Source organism: Ciconia boyciana, chromosome 6 (genome assembly GCF_034638445.1).
Source record: "Ciconia boyciana chromosome 6, ASM3463844v1, whole genome shotgun sequence".
In the NCBI taxonomy this organism is placed as follows: Eukaryota; Metazoa; Chordata; class Aves; order Ciconiiformes; family Ciconiidae; genus Ciconia; species Ciconia boyciana.
The window spans coordinates 25,825,316-25,848,764 of NC_132939.1; the positions used below are offsets into that span (position 1 = coordinate 25,825,316).

General features: G+C 37.9%; 1 protein-coding gene across 1 annotated transcript in view; it reads left to right on the forward strand.

Annotated features, from left to right (window-relative positions):
* Positions 1–23,449, forward strand: part of EXT2 (exostosin glycosyltransferase 2) — an 80,747-nt gene that overhangs the window by 13,562 nt on the left and 43,736 nt on the right. Inside the window, exons 6-7 of the mRNA XM_072863856.1 lie at positions 2,141–2,280; positions 3,152–3,245. Coding sequence (XP_072719957.1) covers positions 2,141–2,280; positions 3,152–3,245 — 234 coding nt within the window. The remainder of the gene's footprint in view (positions 1–2,140; positions 2,281–3,151; positions 3,246–23,449) is intronic.

Consider the following 23,449-nt stretch of genomic DNA (forward strand, 5'->3'; position numbering starts at 1 on the left):
AGAGCCCTGCATCTCCCTTTGGAATGTCTGGCTGATAACAGTGGTGATGCGAGGAGAAGTATTTATAGTAACCTTTGTCTAGACAGGAAAAATGGTTATCTGGGCAGATGAGCATGTGTGTCCACATCTGGGCTTCTTTTTTTTTTTTCTCTCCCAGACCTTAGTAGAGTCTCTTCCACCTGCTGCTGTGAGATCTACTGAGTCAATGGTTAAAATGTGTGTTCATTCTCTCAGCTCCTTCCATTCCCTGCACCCTTCTTTTCCTTCTCTTCCTGTCTGACAGTGGGGGAAGGGGGACTGCAATCACAGTTCATCCTTTCCAGCGCTGCCTTTACAGGCTTCCGACTACACAGGCTCTTGGGCTTCTGGGATGCTAATGCTTCCTGTTTGCAGTCTTCTCTTGGATGACATTTTCAAGGCTTTTAGTACTCAATGGGTATGAACACAGGTCTTACGATTGCATTAGGAAACAAGTGAAGAGCCAGCAAACCCCCTTGTATTTCCTAGTTCCATTTTGATGTTTTGCTGCCCTGCTGAGCCTCCTGGCTCCTTTTCCTCAGGCCACAGAATGCAAGCTGGAAAGATGTTTTCTTATCTGTGAGAGCCCCTGTATGAACTTTATAATTTTTCTTTCTTAGACTTAGGGATAATACTGACTTGGGCTTTTTCCTTGTTTGTGTAGCTGAACTCTACAAGCATTTATTTTGCAATCTTGAATCTGTAGCAAGATTCTTCAGTGGCAGTGAGAACTAAAGTCCCTATTTACAGGGTGAGTGCAGCATAGTCAAGAAGTCTTCTCTGCTGCAGTTTAAACTTGTGGCTTTTAGTCTTGTGTGTTATGGACATGAGTAAGTGGATTATATTCTTCCTTTTTGCAACAACTTTTTATATCTTTGAAGCTCCCTTTAGCCATCTTCCTCCTGCCTCACCCCTTCAGAATAAGTAGTATTGATCTAGTCAATCTTTCCTTGCAGATCATACTTTCAGGGTAAGTAATCATCCTTTTTTTTTTACCCCTGGAAGTGCATTGCCCAAGACTGAAAATACCACTCTGTCTGAGGTCTTTTATTACTGAGAAGAGTGAGTGATTCCTTCAGGTCTCTTAGATTGTACTTGTTTTTGCATTCTCATACAACCTGTGGGTTCGAGTGGTTTGTTTTTTCAACAGCACAACCGTGCTGACAGGTGAATACCCTTTCTTTTCCTGTCCTTTTGTAGGAAATGTCCTCTCCTGCAAAGTGCAAAACGTAGCCAGTTACTTCATGCTTTATATTTTTGCAGTTAGTTATTTTTATCTAAGTGTTAAACCCTGTATGTATCAGTATTTTTTAGTCAATTTATCCATATAATGTCAGACTCTAATCCCGTTATCCATTATGCTTGCAAATCCTACAAAATCATAGGTATTGTCAGATCTAATAAGCATGGTCTTAATTCTGCTACTTGGTTAACTAAGGGACACAATGAATACTGTTACACCTAGGAAAGATTATTTGGCCCATCACTGTTTTACCTGTGAGCCACCACTAACTGCTTTATACTTAGAGTTCTGTAACTATAACATGTGTAACTATAAAGCCTATGAGGGCTTTATCTAGCCCATGATTTCTTAATTTGCCTATGAAAATGCTATCAAAGATGTCAAATACCTTTTAAAGTTGAGATATGAAATCTACTACTTCTCTGCTATCCATAGAGCTGGATTGCCCTATAATGGAAGAAAATTAGGTTGGCTTCATACAGTTTGTACTCAATAAGTTCATGTTGATTGTTGCTCATCTTGTTATGCCAAACTTTCAAAATGTTTAACTTATTTTTTCCCTTGAATTTTCTCAATTAGAATTCTGAAGTTCAGCCATTAAAATAAAGCATAGAATAGTCCCATTAGCTGATTTCTCATCTCTCCAGTTATGATATTTTTGAGTCTCTGGAAGATAAAGTTGTGTAATTATTTTGAATTAGCTAATAATTTAAATACGTTGGTTGCACAGAGCAAGCCTGTTTTCCTTTTAACTTGTGTTTTTACAAGGGGGAGGGCAGGAAAGCATAATGCATATATACATACACACACACACACACACTACAAACCTAACATTTCCTATTTTTTGTCATCTGTGTGTTGGATACCATTTGTTGACAGGAATCTACGTTCTGTGTTGTTCTACGTGGAGCCCGCCTGGGACAGGCTGTGCTAAGTGATGTTCTTCAAGCTGGCTGTGTCCCAGTCATCGTTGCTGACTCCTACATTTTACCTTTCTCTGAGGTTCTGGATTGGAAGAGGTCTGTACCCTCACTGTTGTACATTGAACCACTGCATAAGAGACTTCATTGCATTCAGTGATTTGAATAAAATCTGTGTGATAAGTGAAGTATGCTGGGGGTTACAGGGAATAGAATACAGAGTGAGATACATGCAGTCCTTGCCCTTGGTATATTATGCATCAAAAATAGGAGAGGAAAACAAACGAGGCAGAGATGACAGAGCATTTGGTTATCCTGCAGCCAATCATATTTTTTCTAAAACAGACTTGCTTTATTATTTTGTGCTTGAATTCAGTGAGGACTGGTCTGCATTCAGGCTCTTTTAAGGAAAGTATATGCTAAAAATTGCATCACATAAATGCTAAATTCCTATATTGTATCATGATTCCTAAGTTCATCTGAGACTGAAAGGTATAATTATTTTGTAGCTGAGTACACTGTGTTAAGGGCTTAGATTATTTTTCCATGCCCGGTTATGTGATCTTAGGAGAATACATACAAAATTTACTAGTTTGTATACATAGCACTGTATATGCTATTACTGTTTGGTCACTCCAAAAATCTCAGCTGACAGCAAGTCAGTGGCAATCCAGAGATGAGAATTCAGGATTTCTGGGTCTCTGTCCCTTCCATATTTATTAGATTGTCTGTACAGATCAGTCCACAGACTTTTGTGGCATTATCTGTGGGCAGACTGGCTGATGTTGTGAAGGAACTGCTACAGAATAATTAATTACACTGAGAGAAGACTGCTTATTTCTGCTAATATCTTCTGAATGTGTCTAATTAGAATAGGACAAGATTCTGGGTTGGAAAAGCTGTTGATGTCTTTTAATGTAGAACTTCTTTCTTCTCGTCTTACCATTTGTTTTCTGATTTTTGCTTATAGGGCTTCTGTTGTCATCCCTGAAGAAAAGATGCCTGAAATGTACAGTATTCTGCAAAGTGTCCCCCAGCGACAGATTGAAGAGATGCAAAGACAGGTAAAATAATGCCCTGTGTTTAAATAATTTTCCTTAATTACAGTTGGAGTGTAGGTTCATACATCTGCCTTACTATGAAATTTGTTGGAATGCAGAAGCATCCCTTGTACTCTCATGTTAATATTTTGATTATTCAACCTTCTTCTTTCTTTATGCTAAACATACGCATTCACTGTTACTTTTTTATGTTGTGTCTCTACCCATCACTGGTGCAGCTAAATATGTTGAACAGCAGCTGTTGATCAGTACTACATTACCCATCAGGTCAGGAAGTAAAGAATATTGCATATGATTGCAATTGCAGAAGAACACTTAAGTAGGCGGACTTCAGTTACTCAAGAGTGGGTTTTCTCCAACCTACTATGTTAATGTACATGCTGTTGTGAAATATATTATAGGATCTTTAGCATCCACAGTGATCAATGCCTCCCCATCTTGGGTTGCAGCAGATCCCCTGAAATGTGAAGTTGAGGTTTTGACTATCTGCTTTTTCATGTAAAGATCTTGTGGTATTTGCCATGAGTGGAGACTGCCAGTTTCTATCAATGTAGTCAAAGTCCACTTTCATTAATTTCACTTTTTCTTCTGTCCCCTCGGCTTTCTTAATGCGCCCTGGGATGGAAGCTCTCCCTTAATGCAGGTGTACTGCCTACTCTTATATATTGACATATTTCTGATGAAATCTCAATGTGTATTTGTTTTTTTTTCTACATGGTATTTAAATTGTATTAAAGAAGAAATTCAAGAGTCTGTCTTTATCTCAAGAGAAGCTTTGGTTTGTAGATAAATTTTAATTGCTCAAAATGTGAGAGAAGCATTAAGTCCAAAATATTTTAAATAACTAAGTTGACAATTCCTCTGAGAGGGAAATTTTACTTATTTGTTGACTGGAAGAGCTGAGATCAGGAACTGTCCAAACTGATGAATGAAGTCTGTGTTGGCTGGGTATATAGTCGGAAGGAAATGTCTTCTAGTTTACTCCAGTTGATGCTGATTCCTGTTTAGCTTTGCTGTTGTGGGCACTATCATCATCGGTTGCTTTAATTCTAGAGTTCACACATAAAGTACAGGCTTAACAGATGAAGACTGTTGGCCGTGTGAGGATTTTCACAAAGCGTGAAGAATTTTGTTGTCGGATTACGGGGTACGATTCAACCACGTTGTTCTTTTGGTGATTGGAATATATAGATTACATTTTTGTGCCAGAGAAGAAGTAAGATGTTAACATATATTGTAAACTTGTATGTAGGATCTTTCATCCTTGTCACCTTATTGTACCTGAGTGCCTATAGTTATAACATAGGGAGATACTGTTACTGTTTTTCCTGATGAGGAACTGAGGCACAGAGAAAGTAAGAGCTATGTATGTAGGGGAAAAAGTAAACTATCTGATCTCAGTTGACTTTTAAAGATGCATGGGATTTCTGTAGTCGAATTTCTGCAAGAATTGTGAAGACATGTTTCTGAAATTCCCTTACCCAACCTTAGTGACAAAGTCCTCTTTTGTGTGGTCCTTGTAAAAAGTGACCTAAGGCGTGGTTTTTCAGGGTGTAGCCTACAACACTCTAGTTATTTCTACATAGACAATGCTAAAAGCTGTACAGTGTATATTAATACTGGATATGTGTGGAGAAAACAGACTTTCAAATTTAGCGGTAAATATCTTTTCATACCTGAATTCTGTTGCCAGCTTCACTTCATTCTCTGTACAGAGAGTCTGCAAATATCACAGCAGCCATCAGGGGTCTCCTTTCTCTTTAGTCCCTTCACACAAATGAACCATTTTAGTGGGGCCCACTGGCAGCACCAAGTTGCCACCAGGGATGTCAGGTGAAAAAGTAGCTTTGCTGTTACAGGTCCTAGAAACATGATTTTGCTTTATTCTCTTTTTTTCTCTGACATGAAAGTAGAGGTGTTAACACTAGGGAGTTTTGCCTAATAAAGCTTTAAAACTGACATTAATAGTCTGTTAAAGTGTGCATTGATTTTCTTGTTGTCCATTTTACTAATATCATAAAATAATCATTTCAGGATAGTGTTCTCCTACAGAGAATGCACTTGACATTATGGACAGCTTAAACAGTAATTTTCAAATATGAAATCAGGAAATAACACTAATTTGTAAATAAACAAAGACACCCCCCCAAACCCTCACCAACCAAAACAAAACCAAAAACAAACAAAGAAACAACCCCCCTAAACATTCACAATGAAACAAACCAAACCCCCCCCCTTAATTCAGATTATCTATAAGTTATCTATATTATCTGTAACTCCATAAAATTAAGTTAAAATAGAAGATATTTTAAAACCCAGAATGCCGTTCTAGTCTGTGTCTGGAGTGAATTTTGTTGGATTATAGGTAGTTTGCAGTAGTCATTGTCATTGGGTCCAAAACATCACTGAATATGTTGGAAACTGTGATTCTATTGACTGAAGGTGGGAAGTATGTTTTTTCTAAAGCTTCCTCTCTCATCTTGATGCTTTTGTTGAGAATATAGTTGTGTGTTTTGGTAGTAAGAGTATCAGGATGAAATCACAAGGTCTGTCTTTCTCTTGTCTTAGTGAATTTATTTCTGTCTGCATATTCAGGATACTTAAACATGTTATCCATACATTTAATGTCCTGTCAGCCTTATTTACAAGGTAAAGTCCCTGTGTAAGCATCTGTGAAATTCCCTTGCTGATACACAGTTCTGTGTTCTAGCTATCTGGTACGGTGAAAAAGTACTTAGTGACTGATATTGTGTGGACTACCAGTAACCTGATTGCTTTTCCTCATTGATAAATATGCAGTAATATTCCACCAGTGCTACAGATTTTTGTTCCCTTCCTCCTCATCAGTCTCACAGTAGGGAGCAGTTGCACACTTTACTTGCTGTCTTTCAATTTAAATGTTTGGGAAAGTATCTCAGGACTTTTTGGTTAGACAAAATGTCTTCCCAGTTTTTTTCAGTGTCTTCACTTCAGTGACAATGTCCAGGAATTAATGAATAAAGATTCACAAAATAAGGCTAAAGTGGTGATAGGGGAAGAGAGAATTTGAAGCAGGAATGAACCTTTTGAGGAGGCTGGTGCTAAAGGTAGTTCAGAAGCAAAGTGATTGTGTCATAAGTACTGTATTTTGTTTCCTGGACAAGGAATTACTAAAATGAAACTCAACCAATACCCATTTATAGAATGAATCTGCAAATGAACTGGAGTGATTTGTACAAATTTTCAGATGTGATCTATAGCAGTTGTTTATTCTGCTTAGCCATGGAAGGGCAACAAAAGCTTCAAAATATTCTGGTTTTGCAAGTAACCCTTATTTCTCAATAATATTTAAACCGCTTTCTTCTGCTGCTTCAAATTCAAGGGCTAATAACACTTGATATACAGTATTTTGATGCTTGTTTTTTGTAAAGTGGAAGAGGACTGACTGAAACTGGTCTTGTGGAATGTTTGTTTTTTTCAGTCCATTCTAGTTTTCACCATGCTCTTATCAAGATGGAAACAAAGATAGTTAGGTCACAATGATCATGTTCTTTCTTGTTTTTACATTGTGAAACGCTTGGAGTTTGATATAACAGTTACAAAAAGATTGGTCCACAACTGATGTTAAAATGATGAAAAAGTGATCTTTGCAAAGAGCTTTTATTAAAATTGGTATGAAAATTGTTTTACAACATCTCACTGTTTCCTTTTCAGTTAGGATGTGTTTAGGTTTTATTTAAAAAACTGTTTTTGTTGCACGTAAAATTCCACTAGGGGATACCATACGTTTTTGATAAAGACTTGTGAAACATGCTTTGCCAGTACCTGCCAATTAACGTGCTTTTCCAGTAAATTAAGAAAGCAGTTAACATGTTCTGACATGAGTATGGTTGAGATCATCCTCTTTTTAGCCAAACAGAACAAATCCTTGCTCTAAATTTCTCCTGGTTTTTAGTAGGATGAAGCATGCATTCATCATACCTATCAGACTTTCAGGGTCTGATAACCTTTGTGGGATTGGAGCCTTGCCGTCCGACTACTTTGGTTTCAGTGATTGTCTTGATTGTGACATAATTCTTATCCTTAGTTGGAAAACCTCATAATTAAAACAAATTTTATTGTAAATGTTAGCTTGCCAGTTTTCTTTGTTGATTAGGTACTTTTTTTGCAGTATTTTATTGCAGTTGATTCTCTGGAGATCATGCATCAAGGTTAAAATATATATACACACACACATATATATGTATATATAATTTTTTTTCAAGTTGAAATAGATTGTCTGCTTTTAATGAGTACAATTTTCTCTATGCTTAATTCTTGCTTTGTTTCTGGAAGGAGTTCTAGCCATACATCTGCTGGAGAAGAGAGGAAGGCTCTTAAAGAGAAGTCATTACATTTCAAATATATAAGAACTCGTATTTGAAAATATTTTCTTATAGTTTGTACACTGATCATGAGCATCACACAATACTGTCATGAAGAGAATGAAATACAGGTGCTTTAGCTTTGGAGTTGTCATCTGCTAGGATCTACGGCTGCTATGACCTGGGTTGTGATTTCCTATAATACAACTTTATTTTGCTCAGTTGTTTTGTCAGACAGTACATGGTATAAACCAGGAAGGAGGTTTATTGGTTTGAGCAGAGCTGGAGTATGGGAAAACAGAATTAATTTCTACTGTCCCGCATTATACCTGATTGTGCTGAGATCTCTGGAGATTAGCCATATTAACTTATGCTTTTATTGATCGAACTTGCAGAACATTATGCCGTCAACTATTCCTGGTTCAGTTTCCTGTCCTTCCTCACAAAAGGGAATAGTTTCTGTGCTCATAGCCTAGTCTACACTGTTGTGAAAAATTGTTACATATTTTCAATACTACATTTACAGCCTATGTCCATGAGAACTGGAGACTAGCATATGATAGCTCTTACAAACTCCAACATATTGACCATCAAAAACAGTCTGTGCTGGTTGAGCTGCTAAAATTAATAGCAGTCTGGATGAAACTTATGCATCTCTGGGATTGCTGTCTTGTCTGTTTTCTACAGTAATGGTGTCATTCTCATTTTCTTTGAAGCTTCCTTGAACCATCCCCCTCTCACAAATAGTTCCATATGGAGTCTGAAACACTGGCAGAAGTGCCCAGAGGCAAGTAGATAAGCAGCTCAGCTGCACAGCTACTGATCCAGCAGACTTCGTGCTGCATCCTTATGCTTTCATTTTCTCTGCACCACAAACCAGCACCCAGGTAATAGCAAAGTTCTAGAAGTGGAGGGGCAAGAAATAGAAGTAAATGTAATAGACCTATATGATAGTGAAATTTGAAATTTTGTCTTGCTCCTCAAGAAGAGTGAAATAGGTAAAGGAAAAAAGCAAAACAAAACTTTGCTGGTATCTGCTTATCCCAAGCCTTGTATAATTTCCCTCTCAATGGAGGTTTTCTAATGCTTTGCTTTGAAAGCCTCTTAATCTCTAGAAACATATTTCACCACTGTAGTTGATACATAAGTGTCTAACTTGTATGAAAGTTTTCCTCAACTTATATCTGAGCCTCTGTGCCTTTTTTCCCTTCTTTTTGTGAGATGAATCTCTCTATATACAGATGTCTATATACATTTTGTAAATGTTTTTCCTCACTAAATATCAACATACTTGCAAGTCTTTTAACACAGATAGGCTCATTAAGGCATAGGATCAGAAAATGAAACTACTATGCAATGAGAATAGAAGAGTTATTCTCTGTTTATTTAGGAATTCTTTCTCACTGGACGGATTTTAGGTAAGGAGTTTATTTTCAAAAGAAGGCTTTGTGTAAGTGTTCCTTTTTGACTTTATAACACTACCCACCTCCCAGAAATAAAATTTTTGAATTAATATCTAGTCCAGAAGACTGGGTGACTTTGTGCACTCTAATGGTACAAGAATGAAGAGCTAGTGTTCTTGAGTGCAGGAATTCTTTTCATCCTGGTTTCCTAGGGAAACAAGGGTATGATCACATACAATGTGCATGCTGATTTATCCTCTGATTTCTGGTATTGCCCAATTTCAACCAAACTTACAGAGAGGTGGAGATGTTGGAGCCAAGGAATTCCATAAAATTCTGTAGCTGTGTAGAAGGTAAGCACCCGAGAACAGCACAGCTTTTTAAGGGAAAATTTGCAGCTCAAGCTAACAGTAATAGAAAAACCCCTTGCAGTTACCCCTTATGAATGATTCTGCTTTGGGAAAGGTTTTATTTGGAACTGGCACATCTTAGGCCAAAGAAATTCAGGTACAGCATGATCAAATGATAAAGTGACAAATTAAATTCAGTATACAAAGAAAGGGGTATATATGCAATTTAAAACAGCCTTCTCGTAGGCAGTGATGGCCTCTCAGCTAGCTGCAATCACTTGGAAAAGAGTTCTTAGAGCTGTTATAAGTAATTATGTGAAAATATAAATTCCATGGTCAGTTATGGTCAAAAAAAGTAAAATAACGAATTTTTAGAAAAGAGGTAGAGAACAAAAGGGATAATACTATGCCACTACGTAATTCTGTTGTATGTCTGCACCCTGACTACAGTCCATAGTTGCAGTTCTCCCATCTTAAAAAGGATATAATAGAACAAGGATGATCAAAAGTTTCATGAGAAGAGTGATTATTTAATAATAGTCTAACACTCTTCATTTTGAAAATGAGTGTTTGGGGATGAGCAAGAATATAATACAGAACTATAAAATAAGAAGGTCAGAAGAAAGCGAATGGATATGACTGTACATTGTTTGATACAGTTTCATTTGATGTTTCCTAGGACTTGTATTATTTGGAATCTGGTCTAAAAAAAACCAAAAAAGGAGATGATTCTTTCCCGGAACTAGTAGGTAGTCTGTAGGACTCACTGCTTCAGCATTTTGTGTGAGTGAAGGGTTTTTATTGGCATTAAAGGGTGAATGAAGAAATCCAGAGAAGGAAAATCTGTCAGAGATCAGTGCAGAGATATGCCCTCTGGCTTGGAAGTTCCTGAGTTGCAGACTTCTGGAAGCTGGAGAATGCTTTGCGGAAGTGGTGGCTTATACTTGCTGTGTCTGTGTGGGGGAGTTCCTAAGGTACCTGCTGCAGACTATTGTCAGAGGCAGAATACAGGAGCAGAAGGCCATTTGGTCAGACCTGGTGCGGTTGCAGTGGTGCAACTTCAGGACTCAGGTTTGCAGGAGTCCTTGGTATTATAATGCCTTGTGGAATAACCTTGTCAGATCATCAGTGATTTTTTAAATGCATCTTAACTTCATTGGCTGCCAAACACTTCAGTGAGAGAATACTGACTGTGATGTATAGTTTCCTCCTTTGTATGAATGGATAATTCGCTTTCCTGAAGCACCACAAGATACTCTCTCAAATAGTGGCCATGCAGCATTCTTGATTTTTATTAATTAAAGTTTTAGATAATCACAACCTCTTGTCTTTTCAGCCCGTGTGGACAATTAAAAGCTAAAAAGAGATGTAAATTCAGTTTAACAAAATGTGGATAGTAAACATGTAGCTTGCAATGTTTGTTCCCACAGTCGGAATACCTGGACAAGCTATTGTGGTTTTTCTAGTGCATGTCCCATGTGCCTCAGCCCTGACCTGAAGAAAAGTTCAGACTCCGGGTCAAACAGAGCTGAAGACACATGCATAAATCAATGACTTGTTTTAGTGCCACGTTAAAACAACATGAGTGGCTGGCTTTTCTGACCCCTCCTCCCTTTCATTTAATGTGCTGCTTTGGCTCTTCTTTAAAGAGGCCTCTGTAGAGTAATTTCAACTCTTATCAGCTTGCTGACAGCTATATGAGCCTTTCTGCTGGCTCCAGGCAATCACTGCCGGCGTGTGAAACATCCCATTCTTACAGTGAAACGGTCCTGGATAGAGTTAAAGCAAATGGGTGGTGGAGTTTTCCTGTGGGTGGTGAAGCTCACATAAAAGAGATGGGATTTAGTTCTTGTTAGCCAATTAAACGGAACTTCATTTCAATATCTGGACACTGGAAGCTCTTTGAGCATACTTAGATTTTTACAAGTCCTTTTAATGAGAATATTCAACTTCCAGCTGCAGTTCTTTCCCTGACAAGGGACAGCTTCTGTCTCGGGGTTCTTTAGACTCATCATTATCAAATTTAAATGAACTTTCATCTGTCTGCCATTTGTAGCATTTTAAGGAGTGTGATTGGAGAGGCTAACCCTGCTTTAATCCTCCCAGAGTGCTTCAGTGGAGCTCCGGGTCCCCCATAAATGTCAGGCCTGGACAATTTGCCATCTTATCAGATGCAGTGAAGTTAGTTCCAGTCCTCTCACCCCTCCCCCAGAGGAAAGATTTGTTGCTGCAAACAGCAAAGGAAAGAGAAAACTTTTCCCTGGCTTACTGCCAGGATCACCAGGGGAGTTGTAGAATCCTTGGCATTTATATATAAGACTTTCATTGCTCCTCCCTCCTCTCTTCATTTGTTGCAGAGAGTATCCTTATTCTAGATTTTTTTTTTTATTGTTGTCTGTCCTGCCCTGTTGCTTTCCAGAATGAAGAAAACTGTTTTCATGCTTGTTGTATTACCAAGTGGTCTACATGGCATCTCTGAGAAAGAGCTCAGAAATTTGAGAGCAATCAGCACCTCAATGAATAATTTTTATAGGATGCAGTTGTGCTGCCTTTGTATCTAGGTTTGCAGCCCCTAAACAACAAAAGGTTAAGCTTCAACTGCAAGAGGGAAATTATGCTATTTTAAGACAATATTATTTTTTGGTTTTCAAGATTAGATTTTAAGAGTCTGTATTTTAAGAGTCTGTATGTTGTTGCAAGGTAGACTTTTGGTACTTACCCTTTGCAGTTTGCTATACACAGCTTGGATAGGCTACAGATAAACCCAGGTGATCCAAAAATTGGAAAGGCATGTACTTCTTTTAGAAAGAATATCTGAAAATACTCTGCGTCATGCGCATGAAGCAGTTAGCTGCAGATAAATAGATGGTTAAGCATCTCTCCTGGTGTTCCACTCATTCTTTGTTATTCTGTGCTGTCCCTCTGCTGCTGCTTAGTCTGTACCACATCACATTTCTTTATCAAATCCACTTGCTCCACTTACCCCTTCATTATTTAAAGTGTTACAAGTTTAGCATTTACCTTTATAGTATAAATACAATGCATTGCTGTACTAATTTGCATGTGAGTATATTAAATAGTTGTGGTAAACACACCTTGGTCTTGTATCCGTTTTACTGATGAGTGGATAGAGGCATAAATAACTTGTACAAGGTCAAATCATAATATTAGTAATGGAATTCAGAAGTCCTGGATCCTGTTTTAACAAATGTATCTTACAACACAGTAGGAACATTTGGTTTTTAAGTGACAAAGGTTTTACATGTTCTATAGAAACAATCTCCTTCCAGATAATCTTTAGATGGCTTTTCCTTTAATCTTTGTCTGTAAATTGTGCAGATATATCTAACAGTTTCTTAGATGCCTGTATATAGGAAAATTATGTATCTTTGTTACAAATTGAAAAGTGGGCTGTGCTAGGAATATACTGTAATGCCCTTTGGCTTGCAAATGGTGTAACTTGTATCTGGGGGTTGGCTCCTTTCTTTCCCCTGTGCTCCTCTTTTTTCTTTTTTTTTTTTTTTTGGTCTTTTTCCATTAGCTGACAATTTTGAATGCTTTTTAGAAATGAAAATGGCACCTGGCATTAGTTGTCTTTTAAGCCGCCAGGATAGAATACGTATTCAATCTGTACAGATGCTCTGGAGAGAAGGATTATAGAGGCTGTGCATATTCCAGGATACTAATAGTGGAGTAGGGAATCATGAATAAAGTTGTTAGATTACGGTTAAGCTTAAGAAATACAGTTTCCTGCAACCAGACTCAGCTGGTAATGGAGTTCTGGTCCCAGGGGGTCCACAGAATACTTCATCTTGGTTCCCCCCGCAGCACAGTCTACCATAAAATACTTCCCAATACTGTAGAAAACAAAAGGAAAAAATATCAGTGGTGCCTGTTGAGGCATTGGGAAAAACTTTTCCTGATCCTGAATCTGGTGGTTAGGTTAAGCCTGAGCATAAATGCAACACCCATTAACCAACTGTCTGAAATGCTTCAGTAAGCTAGCAGCACCAAGCCCAGGCTCTGCACTCTTCCTCTCACCCCTTGTTTTGTTTCTGATCAGTTGGAATCTGTGTTTAGTAGTCAGTGCTTCAGGGAATCTCCTGAGACATGAGTTCCATCTATTGCAGAGGCCATGTTATATATGTATTGAGGGGAGAGGGAAGACAGCTCCTTCCTCACATTTTTAATTGTTCAGCTGAAGCAAAAGATTGATGCAGAATAAATATGCAAACGCTGGTCAGTCGTGTGCTTTCCATCTTTTCTGGGGTAGCAAGGACTTCTGTAATAAGCTTCAATGTTTATCTTTGAGATTACTTCTCTTATTTACAAAATTTGGCTTCATGCGGTGAAGAATATTCCTCTTTAGCATGCTATTTCAGATGTTTGCCAAGAAGAAATAAATAACTTTTGTTGATGTCTTATCAATTATTTTGTCTATTATTTTCAATTATTTTCAATCCTGTTCTGTTGCAGTGTGATCACTACATAGTATTATCACAACCAGCAATTATTAATCACCTTATCTATTTCATCAGACAGCCATACAGCCATGCACAGTTTGAGTCAGGAAGGATGAGGTATTTTTACATAGCTTGAGCTAAGATCAGTTATTTTTAAGGTGTGGAGGAAAAAAGCAGCACCATGTCCTAAACTGAATTTTTCCCACAGATATGGAAAAAACCCCATGACTGCCAGTCCTTCAGCTTTTATTCTTATAGAAGTCAGTAAGATTGTCTGTATTCAAGCAATGCTGGCAGTAATGTCTGTGATTAAAGTTGTCCAATGTTGAGAACTGTGTGTATGGGGCTATGTGTATGTTTATGCTTACATAAAATAGAACTATATAGCTTACAGGAAACTGAGCAAAACACGTCTTCATCAAAAGGGCAAGTTCTTCCTGGTATAGAGCTTAAGCTCTGAAATTGAGGTATGTGCTGATTTTTGACTGCTATAATATGGTGGTAACCCTACCTACATTTTTTTTTCCTTGCTTCAAAAAGCTGTCCTTTCATGTGTGTGATTGGCACTGGGCTTGCTTTGTGTTTAGCTTCTCTAATCAAGGGAATTTAAGCTTCTATTCTCCCAGCATTAGTACAGCAGTCATGGGAAATCTCAAACAAGACAGATCTTGTTGCAGCAGTTGACACAAATAAAAGCAGTTGTGCCTTTTATTTATTTATTTTTGGTGCTTGATGCTGATTAAAAGTTTCCAAGCATCCTTTAGCCATGTTATAAAGCCAACCAGCAGAGAGCAGGGCAGCTGCTGAGGAGCGGAGATGCTGGTGGACATAGGACAAGATCACAGTGGGAAGCATCAGCGTATGTAACTCAGAAAGCTGGGAAAGGTGTAAACAGATCCCCAATTTATCTGTAGAGTGGGCTCTCCAAACACTGTTTTATTGGCCAGTGGCTCCTGCTTTACTAACCTCTAACCTCTGCAATACTCAGAGGTGCTGCCCACCAGCCAGCCTTGTCTTTGAACCCCCCTTGGCTCCTGCCACCTCAAAGGCTTGCAGTCAGATTCCTGTGTTTTGCTTGGGACCTCACTTCTCAGCAGGATGCCTGCAGCAGGGAAAACCGATCTACCCTGAGAACATAGACATATTTGAAGGCAATACCCCTGGGACTAGAAACCTATTGCTTTCAGTTTCAGGAGCTGTCCATCATTTGTCAAGAAATGTGGCTAAAATGTCCCCCCACCCCCCAACTTGTGGTCATATAGTAGCTGAATGTTCCCTGCAATTACATACACATACTTGTTTTCTATTATTTTCTGGACTGCTCTTGAATCAATGATAGCGTAAGTCTAGCTCACTGTAGGTCTGGTTTCATGTGGTTAACAGGGAGTCTGCAAAGGACAAACTTACCATAAAAAGGATCCAAGTAATTTTGACTACTCCTCAGGTTAGGTGTGCCTGCCCCTTCACAGAAACAGCCTGGTGAACTTGGAGTAATTAGGGAGCCCTACAAACTCCTGGAAACTGGAGGGAGAGAGAGTGGGCTATTTTTTGTGTCTTTACATCATTATCAATGATGATTATGTAGATATGACTGTCTGGAAGCCAGAGTAAGATCTATATCACTCTCTTACAGCTGTGTTATTTCTGTGGTGTCAACACATACCATTTGCCTGTAAATAGGAAGACAGAACTGAAAGCTCTTTGGGAGCAAAGGGAATTCAGTAAAGGGTAGTGATTTTTACATTACGTGTTTTTAAAGCTCTAAGTGCTTTATGAAACTTTGGTTTTTTTTCTCATCCTGCTCCTTTCTTTGCTGGCTCTGTCTCCGTGCTTTGCGACAGTATTCCCAGCCACAGCTGAGAACGAGGTGGTTCCTTGCTGCTCATAGTGCTGATACCTATTTGTTGGCCCCATAACTGAAATGTATTTTGGCAGTGGATTTGTAGGGTGCCAGGGCAGTAAGTCAGGTTTCCTGGCTGGTGCAATGTTGCCTTCTGCAACAGAGTTGTGAAGTTGATGTACTCATTAATCAAAGAAGCAAGTCTGAGGTGCAGAAATATATGGAGGGAGGGGAGAATGCCAGTGCTAAGTGGTATTTTTATCTATTCAAGTCTTGTGTTCTTGTTATTTTTAAAACTAAGTTACTATCACAAGGACTAGAAATAGCACAAATCTGTATTTTAGGGGTTAAGATAATGCAGGATTTCAAAACCATATAAAATATTACCATTTCATGAGAGAGGATGAGAACTATTCTGTTAAAAGTAGCTTCTTCTGTGTCATATTTCAGCCAGATTTTAAGCAGAATAAGGCTCTTGTTCGTAACAGAAGATGAAAACCTTAAAAAAAAAAACAAACAAAAAAACCCCCCACAAATTATCTGAAAGTATGGAAGAAAGACTCAAAATGTTAACTTTAACAGATATGTTTCAAAGAACCATTCTTATATATGCATAGTATGTGTTGTTGTACGTATGGATTACTATAATTGATAGAAGTGATTCTTTTCAAAACACTAAAAAGGAGAATCTAAGGAAGACTGCAGTGCAAGAAGCTTAAGATTAATACCTGAGCTTGCACTAACATTTTCCTTTACCCTTAGCTCTTATGAGTCAGCATTTGTCAAGTAGTTTACAGCAATAAAACTGAGAGCCAGTAGAAGTTATTCCCAGGCAGCTGGTATCTGAAGAGTAAGACTAGCATTTTGAACTCTGACCTCTATCCCCTTATGAATCAGCAGCTTCAAAAAGAAAAAGAAATGTGGATAGTGGAAAGATTTAGTTTTCACTCTCCATTGTATCTGAAGTAGGCAAATGTGCTTGTTTTATGGCTGAAATTACTACAATGGAGAATATTGAGCCAGGTGATTAAATCTACCTGCTGCTTTACTTTTGAAGAGGTATTTTTTGAGACTGAATTACAATAAAAACCAGCACCACAAATGTCTTTCTGGAATCTCTTTCTTAAAATGTAGGACTGTAATGATACAAATTATTGTTTTGGTTGTTCATCCTGCAGAAGCGTCTTGTAATTAAGGAATATTCCTCTATAGGCCACTCATAAGTTGTATAGGTTAAATAGATTAATATTTTCAGGGCTTTACTTGGGAATCATGCATAGCTCAGAAACAAGTGTTGAAAGATGGAATGAAAATTCAGAAACAATATTAAAAGAACGTTGTTGTGTTCCATTAGAAGCAAACCTTAGCTAAACTGGAAACAACTGTATGTGCCCCTGCATTGTTCTACTGCTCATTCCTCTTTTTCCCTTCTGGAGAAACTTCTGGTTTGAGCTTTGGGAAAACCCAATGTTGAATTATGGATTAGTCTTTATCTGAAGTGATCAGGCACCCCCAAAAGTGCAATTCCTTGCTACTCCTATTTTTTAGTCTTACAAGTGGCATGCTGATGTTATAAGCACTCTTTATACAATGCCTATACTACTGCTTTTCTTGGATAGGTCCTTGTTGACAAATAGACACAACACAACCAGCTTAGGTCAAATTTGAAAAGTGCTTTTAATCTGATCTTCTATAAAACATGAAAATAATTCAGAAAGCTTTTCAGTTGTAGGCAAGTTAGCATGATTTTACCAGTATTTCATTGATTTAATGGATTAACTTAAAATTCCTACAGAGTAGTCTGTGTATGGAGACAAGAATCTAATTTTTACTTTCAGTTTGCAATTTCTAAAGAGGTTACCTCCCATTTTGTGTAATTGTACTGACACCCCAAAAGTGAGCCAGCTTTTCAGAGCATGGCTCTTACATTTTTCCATAGCCTGAAACACATTAATTATTTTTGAAAAATGTACCCTACATTCTTGTTTGTTCTCATTTCAAATCTTCGTGCCTCTCTGGGAAAATGAGAGGGCCCTCAGATCATTTTTTTGAGATAGGGCTTTAAGGGAAAGAAGGGTCATGGCCCACAGCTGGTCACTTACTCAGTCCTCTTATGCTCCCTTAATAAGAGGAGAACGGATTGTTCAGGAGGTATTTTAAGGTACCAGAGCTCTAATTTCCTCTCAGTGGGGAAAAAAATGACCCTATTTTTTTCCCCACTGATTACAGAGAGAAGATTGAGCCAGCTAGCTTTAGGTGTGTTGAACTTGATTGTGTGACATTGCTAAGGGTCCTAAACCAAATAAGCACCTTTTTTTTTTTAACCCAAATTCTTATCACTTCCTACAAACAATAAATTACTGTCTAATTCTTAATAATATAAAGTCTTCTGAGGGTTTCTCGTAAGCCTGTGTAGAGAAATAAAGATGGCACTGGTTTTAGCTGACCCGGCTAGTATCATCTTTGCTGAAGAACTGCGTACTAAAAGTGAAATGTGTGATCAGCAAGGAAGTTGTTGGAATAGGGAAACAGCTGTAGAAACAGTAAGGCGGTCCAGAAGGAGGGGGCAGGCTACAATTCATAGGCAGAACAATGTGGGAATCTGGGGTTATAGGGTCCTCAGTCTGAACCCAAAATTTGTCTTGGGAAACTTTTTATAAAATGCTTTTTTCTCCAAAAGAAGAACTTATGCTCTTTCTTCAGTCCCATTTTACCTTGGGGCGGGGCGAGGGAGTACGGGGCTTGAGAGCTCAAGCTTGCTATCTGATTATCATATATCATCAGCTATACTCATATGCATCTTTAGTATGGGGCAAATATATAATAATTCAGTTTATCTTGAACCTCAGTAGCCTATCTAATCCTACTGTACAATGGAAAGAAGTTATGGGGAGGGTTGCCTGTGACCAGTTATAGTAGCTTGCTTGATGGGCAATAACTTGTTAGGTCTCAGTAACTTAAAAAACTTTTGATTGTATTACAGTATCACATGTAACTTAAGAGCCTGAAGGTCTTAGTGGACGAACTTCCATGCCCAGGGCTGTTAGATACACAGCAGAGCTGTAGGTATTTCTTGTAATATCTTTTGTATCTCTGCTGAAGGTACACATTTTAGCAAAGGGTTGCCACAGTCAATTACTTTGGTAGCATTGGTTAGCTAAATATTAGTTTTATTAGTTTAAGGTTTATTTTTACAAATAATGAGAGGATAAAGTTAAATTTTTTTCTCTTCTTCTATCCACCCCAAAATTTGAAAGGTCTAGAATGGTTAAGTCTCACAACATCTCTGTGAGGTGAATATCACACACATTGCTGAGAGGCTGAAGTAGAAGCAAGGAATCAAATGAATGTCAAACATTTGTCTGTAAATAAGTAACAGAACCAGGATTAAAAGTAAGATCACCAAGCTTCCAGACCAGTGCTGCTGCAGCACCTAGGCCATGCTCTTTTCTTTGGCCAGACTTCCCTAACCCAGCTGGTCAGGGAGTAAAAACCAGGAACACCAAGAGCCATTGAGAAGGGAAAGCATTTGAGTCACCCCAGCCAGTGTGAAAATGGTTATATTTCAAGGCCTCGTAAACCTTTTCCAAGGCATTTTGGAATCACTGAACTCCTGCAGTGGGGCAAAATCTTACAGCATCATGGCGCCTGACCTAAAAGCTGAGGGAAGTGGTGGTTTATGGGCAGTTAACTTTTACTACTCTTTTGCAAATCTTGTTTTTTTCCCTTTTGCTAACTTTACCAGCTCCCACCAAATCATGGGCTGTGAAAAGACAGGAGACTAGAAAGTTCCTTTCATGGACTGTTTTCCCCTTGGTCTAAATGTTACAGAAAGTATTCTTTTCCTTGCCTCATGCCCAGTGTTTTTCTTTTCACAAACTAATCAAAAGATTTACATTGATCTGTCTTGCACTCTACACCAGAGCACCATTAGTGGCATTAACACTAGAACTTATAAACATTATATGAATGGACTTTGTAACCTGATGCTATGCTGGCTTGTAAAGAGCTTATAAAGAGATGCTAGGCCCCCAAGTGTGTTTATTTCTAAGGAAAATAACACCTTACCTAAATAAATGTTACTTTCTGCGAGTAGGCTACCCTGTTGCTGTGTGCTGCTGCTTGTTGTCTCCTATGAAAATAACTGCAAATGCTTCCATCCCAGGCTCTTGCCTGTACCAGTATGTGCTGAATATTGTCAGTTTAGTTTCTTCGTAGTCCACCTGAACAAAATCCTGGAACTGAAAACAACTGGAATTGAACTTTTGGTTTGGATGCTTGCTTACTTGGTTGAAGGAACGCAAAATTTCCCATACCATCTACAGTTTCGAGGAAGAAAACTACACAAAGTTTCTAAACTTCTTCTTCTGTCTTACAGATATTGCTAGTGTTCCTCAAAGTGTGCATATGTATTTGTAGAGAGACATTAATACCTCTGCATTATATTAAGCAATTTTAGCCTTTACAGACAGTGGTGGGTTTTCATGGCCGATCTAATGAGGATGCACCAGTTGAAACTGAGATGTGGAGGAAGGAAGAGAAACAACTTAGAGCTACCTTCTGGCATGCCCATATTTGTGACCTTGGTCTGCAGAGCTCACCTCTTGGGGAGAGTTTGTTCTCTGATTCCTTCAGTCTTTGGCTTTCATGGTGAGGCTGTCTTGGCTTTGTAAAATTTTCTGCAGAAATTGAATTCAGGCAAATTGATTTCATGGGGAATCTATTGTATTATAAGAGATTCCAGTCATTTCCAACCCATTGGGCAATCCAGTAATATCACGTATTTCTCATTCTCAGTCAAGTTGTTCAGTACTCTACATTTGACTCTTCCACACATTGGTAAAACTGTTATAGAAAGTAATGCTTTTCTGTCTTTCATCTTGGATCTATCCTAGATTTCCTATTTATCTAGAAATTTAGAAGGGGAAGAGAAGCTGTGTTTCTTCAATACCTGTTTGCAATTCCTGGTAAGCTGTGCACCCAGAACAAGATTCCATAGGTTAACATACATTCATCTGTGTCATTTGGGGAGTGGTACAAAGTACACGTTTGATCTCTGTTTACAATTTAGATTGCCCATGACCTAAGCAATATTTAGGTGTATACAAAGTTAGCGTTCTCTACAAGTCTGTGGTCCACATAGTGTGTTTCCTTAGAAAATTCTGAAACCTCGTCAAGCAGACTACTAGAGTACTAGAAGTTAATTTCAGTTCAAGTTGAAAGGAATGGTAGCTTGACTATATCATAGTTGTAGACTGTGTATAATCAATGCTATGAGGAAGACAAGATCTGTAATTATGGATCACTTATTTCAAGATCCTGAAAGGCTTTCGGGTAGCTCTAATTAGTATGTTACAATTGCAGTACTTTGCAAACATTACCCATTGTAAACCTACTCTCGAGTATATAACCATTAGTCTTCTGAATTCATAGATACGGAAAAGAGAAATGGACAGCTCAGAAAAACTATGTAAGAATACTAAGAAAGTTGGCATAGGAGTCAGGAACAGATTTTTTTTTTTTTTTTTTTTTTGTGGTGGTGGTGGTTGTTCCTTTCTCCTGTATCCCAAATGTGTTCATGAGATTTTTATCCCTCCTAGGTATTTGTTACATTCCAACATAAGCTTTTCAACCACACCAAGTAGAGCAGAAAATACATTTCAAATGCAATTGACATACATCTTCCCAATAGAAAACTTTCCCAAAATGTTTAGTAACTTAGCATGCTGAGCAGCAGACACTAGCAAGCCATATTAATCAGTTCTGCTTTATAAAAGCAAACAAGGTGGGGAGGAAGTAATGAGACCCTGAAACATCTGTTTGGAGACTTTGAATCCCCTTAGAAGGTTTTGAGTTCTCCCTTAAAGAAACACAGCTCCAAAAAATTACAACCAACTGTGGGAACATTTTCTAGCTCTTTACAAAAATTAATTACATAAATATTAGTCTATAAAAAGTAAATTCCCTCTGCCCTCTTCTCCAGTTTTGCTTCTGCTATAAAGGTGTAATCTTGCCGGACATTGCAAACATTCTTTCGGCAAAGAGAAGCTAGATCAGATCCAGCCTCGTTTTGCCAAAGGAGGAAAAAGAGCTTTGATAGTAACGAAGCTAGATAATCATAGATGTTACAGTATTAATAAGCAATCTTAGAGTTAGAACAGAATAGGAATGCTGTCATTTAATAACAATGAAATACACAGTCCTGTATTTCACACAATAGCTACTTAATTGCTTTATAAAGTTATATGTTAAAAGGCTACATAAAATAATTTCTCCTTTCTACTTAGTGCTGCTTATAGCAGTGGTTTTAAACTGTTACCTAATGTGAAAGTGAAATTTGAAATCTGTTTTCTTACTCTTGTTTATTTAGGATACTTTAATAGAGAGAGGTTCACTGTTCTGGTCAGTTTTAATTCTTAATCTACTTCTGGTTTTCTTTTTAAATCAGTTGCTGCTGAGTTCTGGATAATACATTTTTCTTCAGAAATGGGGCATAGGGAAAGGAATACTTAGGTCTTTGCTTAGTATGTGGTGTTTACTTTATTTAGTGTCTTTTTGGTATTTTAGGAAGGCAGACATTATTTATTCTTACCTGTTTATATAATTCTTCTGCTTTTACAGTTGGACATAATATTAATTTTGTTTTATGTTCTTGGTAATTGGCCTGTTATCCAGCTGTTAAGTCCTACCAGGGAGAGAAATAAGGAGAGGGAAGTGATTCCGTTCTAGAGTGAAATTGCTTTGCGCTCTCTCTGAATGGCAGCCTCCAGAGAACTGTAATTTTTGGACATGCTCATCAGTCTCCTTAATAAAATTTTGAAATACTCTGAAGTAGTAAGGCTTATGGTTGTTAATGTTTTCTCACAATAAAAAGTGGTGCTCCAGAGAGCACTTATCTCTTTCCTAGTTTGCTTTTTTAATTGTAACATGGATTTTTTAAATCTTAAATATTTAACAGAACTAGTCTGAAGAACCTGTTTTACAAACTACCCACAGAGTAGAGTTTTAGGGCCAGTGTTTTGGCAACAGGTCTTCAGTTCTGAATCCCATAGCTTACACTCAGAGTAAAGTACAGGGTAGCATATGCATGAATACGTGCAAGTTTGCTTGTGAATTTGCATTTTCCCTACTTGTAAGCTTTCGTGTACACTGTTATTTAGCCTAGGAATGCTCCAGCACGAAGTGTACATGTAGGAATCACTCTTTGTCTTCTATTAAAAAGTAATGACCTGCAGAGTGAGACACACTGGCAACTTGTTAACAACAGCTAAACGAGAGTTATTTGTGGCTCATCTTAAAGTCTGTACCTCCAAAAGCTTGTTATTCCTTCAGTAACTTAGTATGCTAAATAATATTATTTAATATTCTCATAGCATGTGATTAAAACCAGCCTGTCTGTAGAGCCTTTTTGCTGTTTAAGGAATCCATAGCAAGAGTAAAATAGCACTTGCCCAAATTTGTATGTTTTCTTCAGTTGTATTCCGTCTCTGAAAGCTTCTTAAGCTTCCAAGTATTGAAAAAAAAGTCTTTTGTTTTAATTGTTCTACAATCTAGATGCAAACGCATACTCTTATAGTTGATAATGAACCATAGGGAGACTGCAAATTAAATTACCTTCTGGACACTTCAAGGTGATGGAGTTTCCTGAAGAAAAATTAGGTTGAAAAATTTCACATCTCTTGGGCCAAAACACTTGAACTACATTTATTGGCAAAACATGTTTCCTTCTGGGTTGGATGGGTGCCCTACAGGATCATTTGATGGTTCTAGGTATTTTAAAAGTATGTTTGTGTCTCTAACAGAGAATC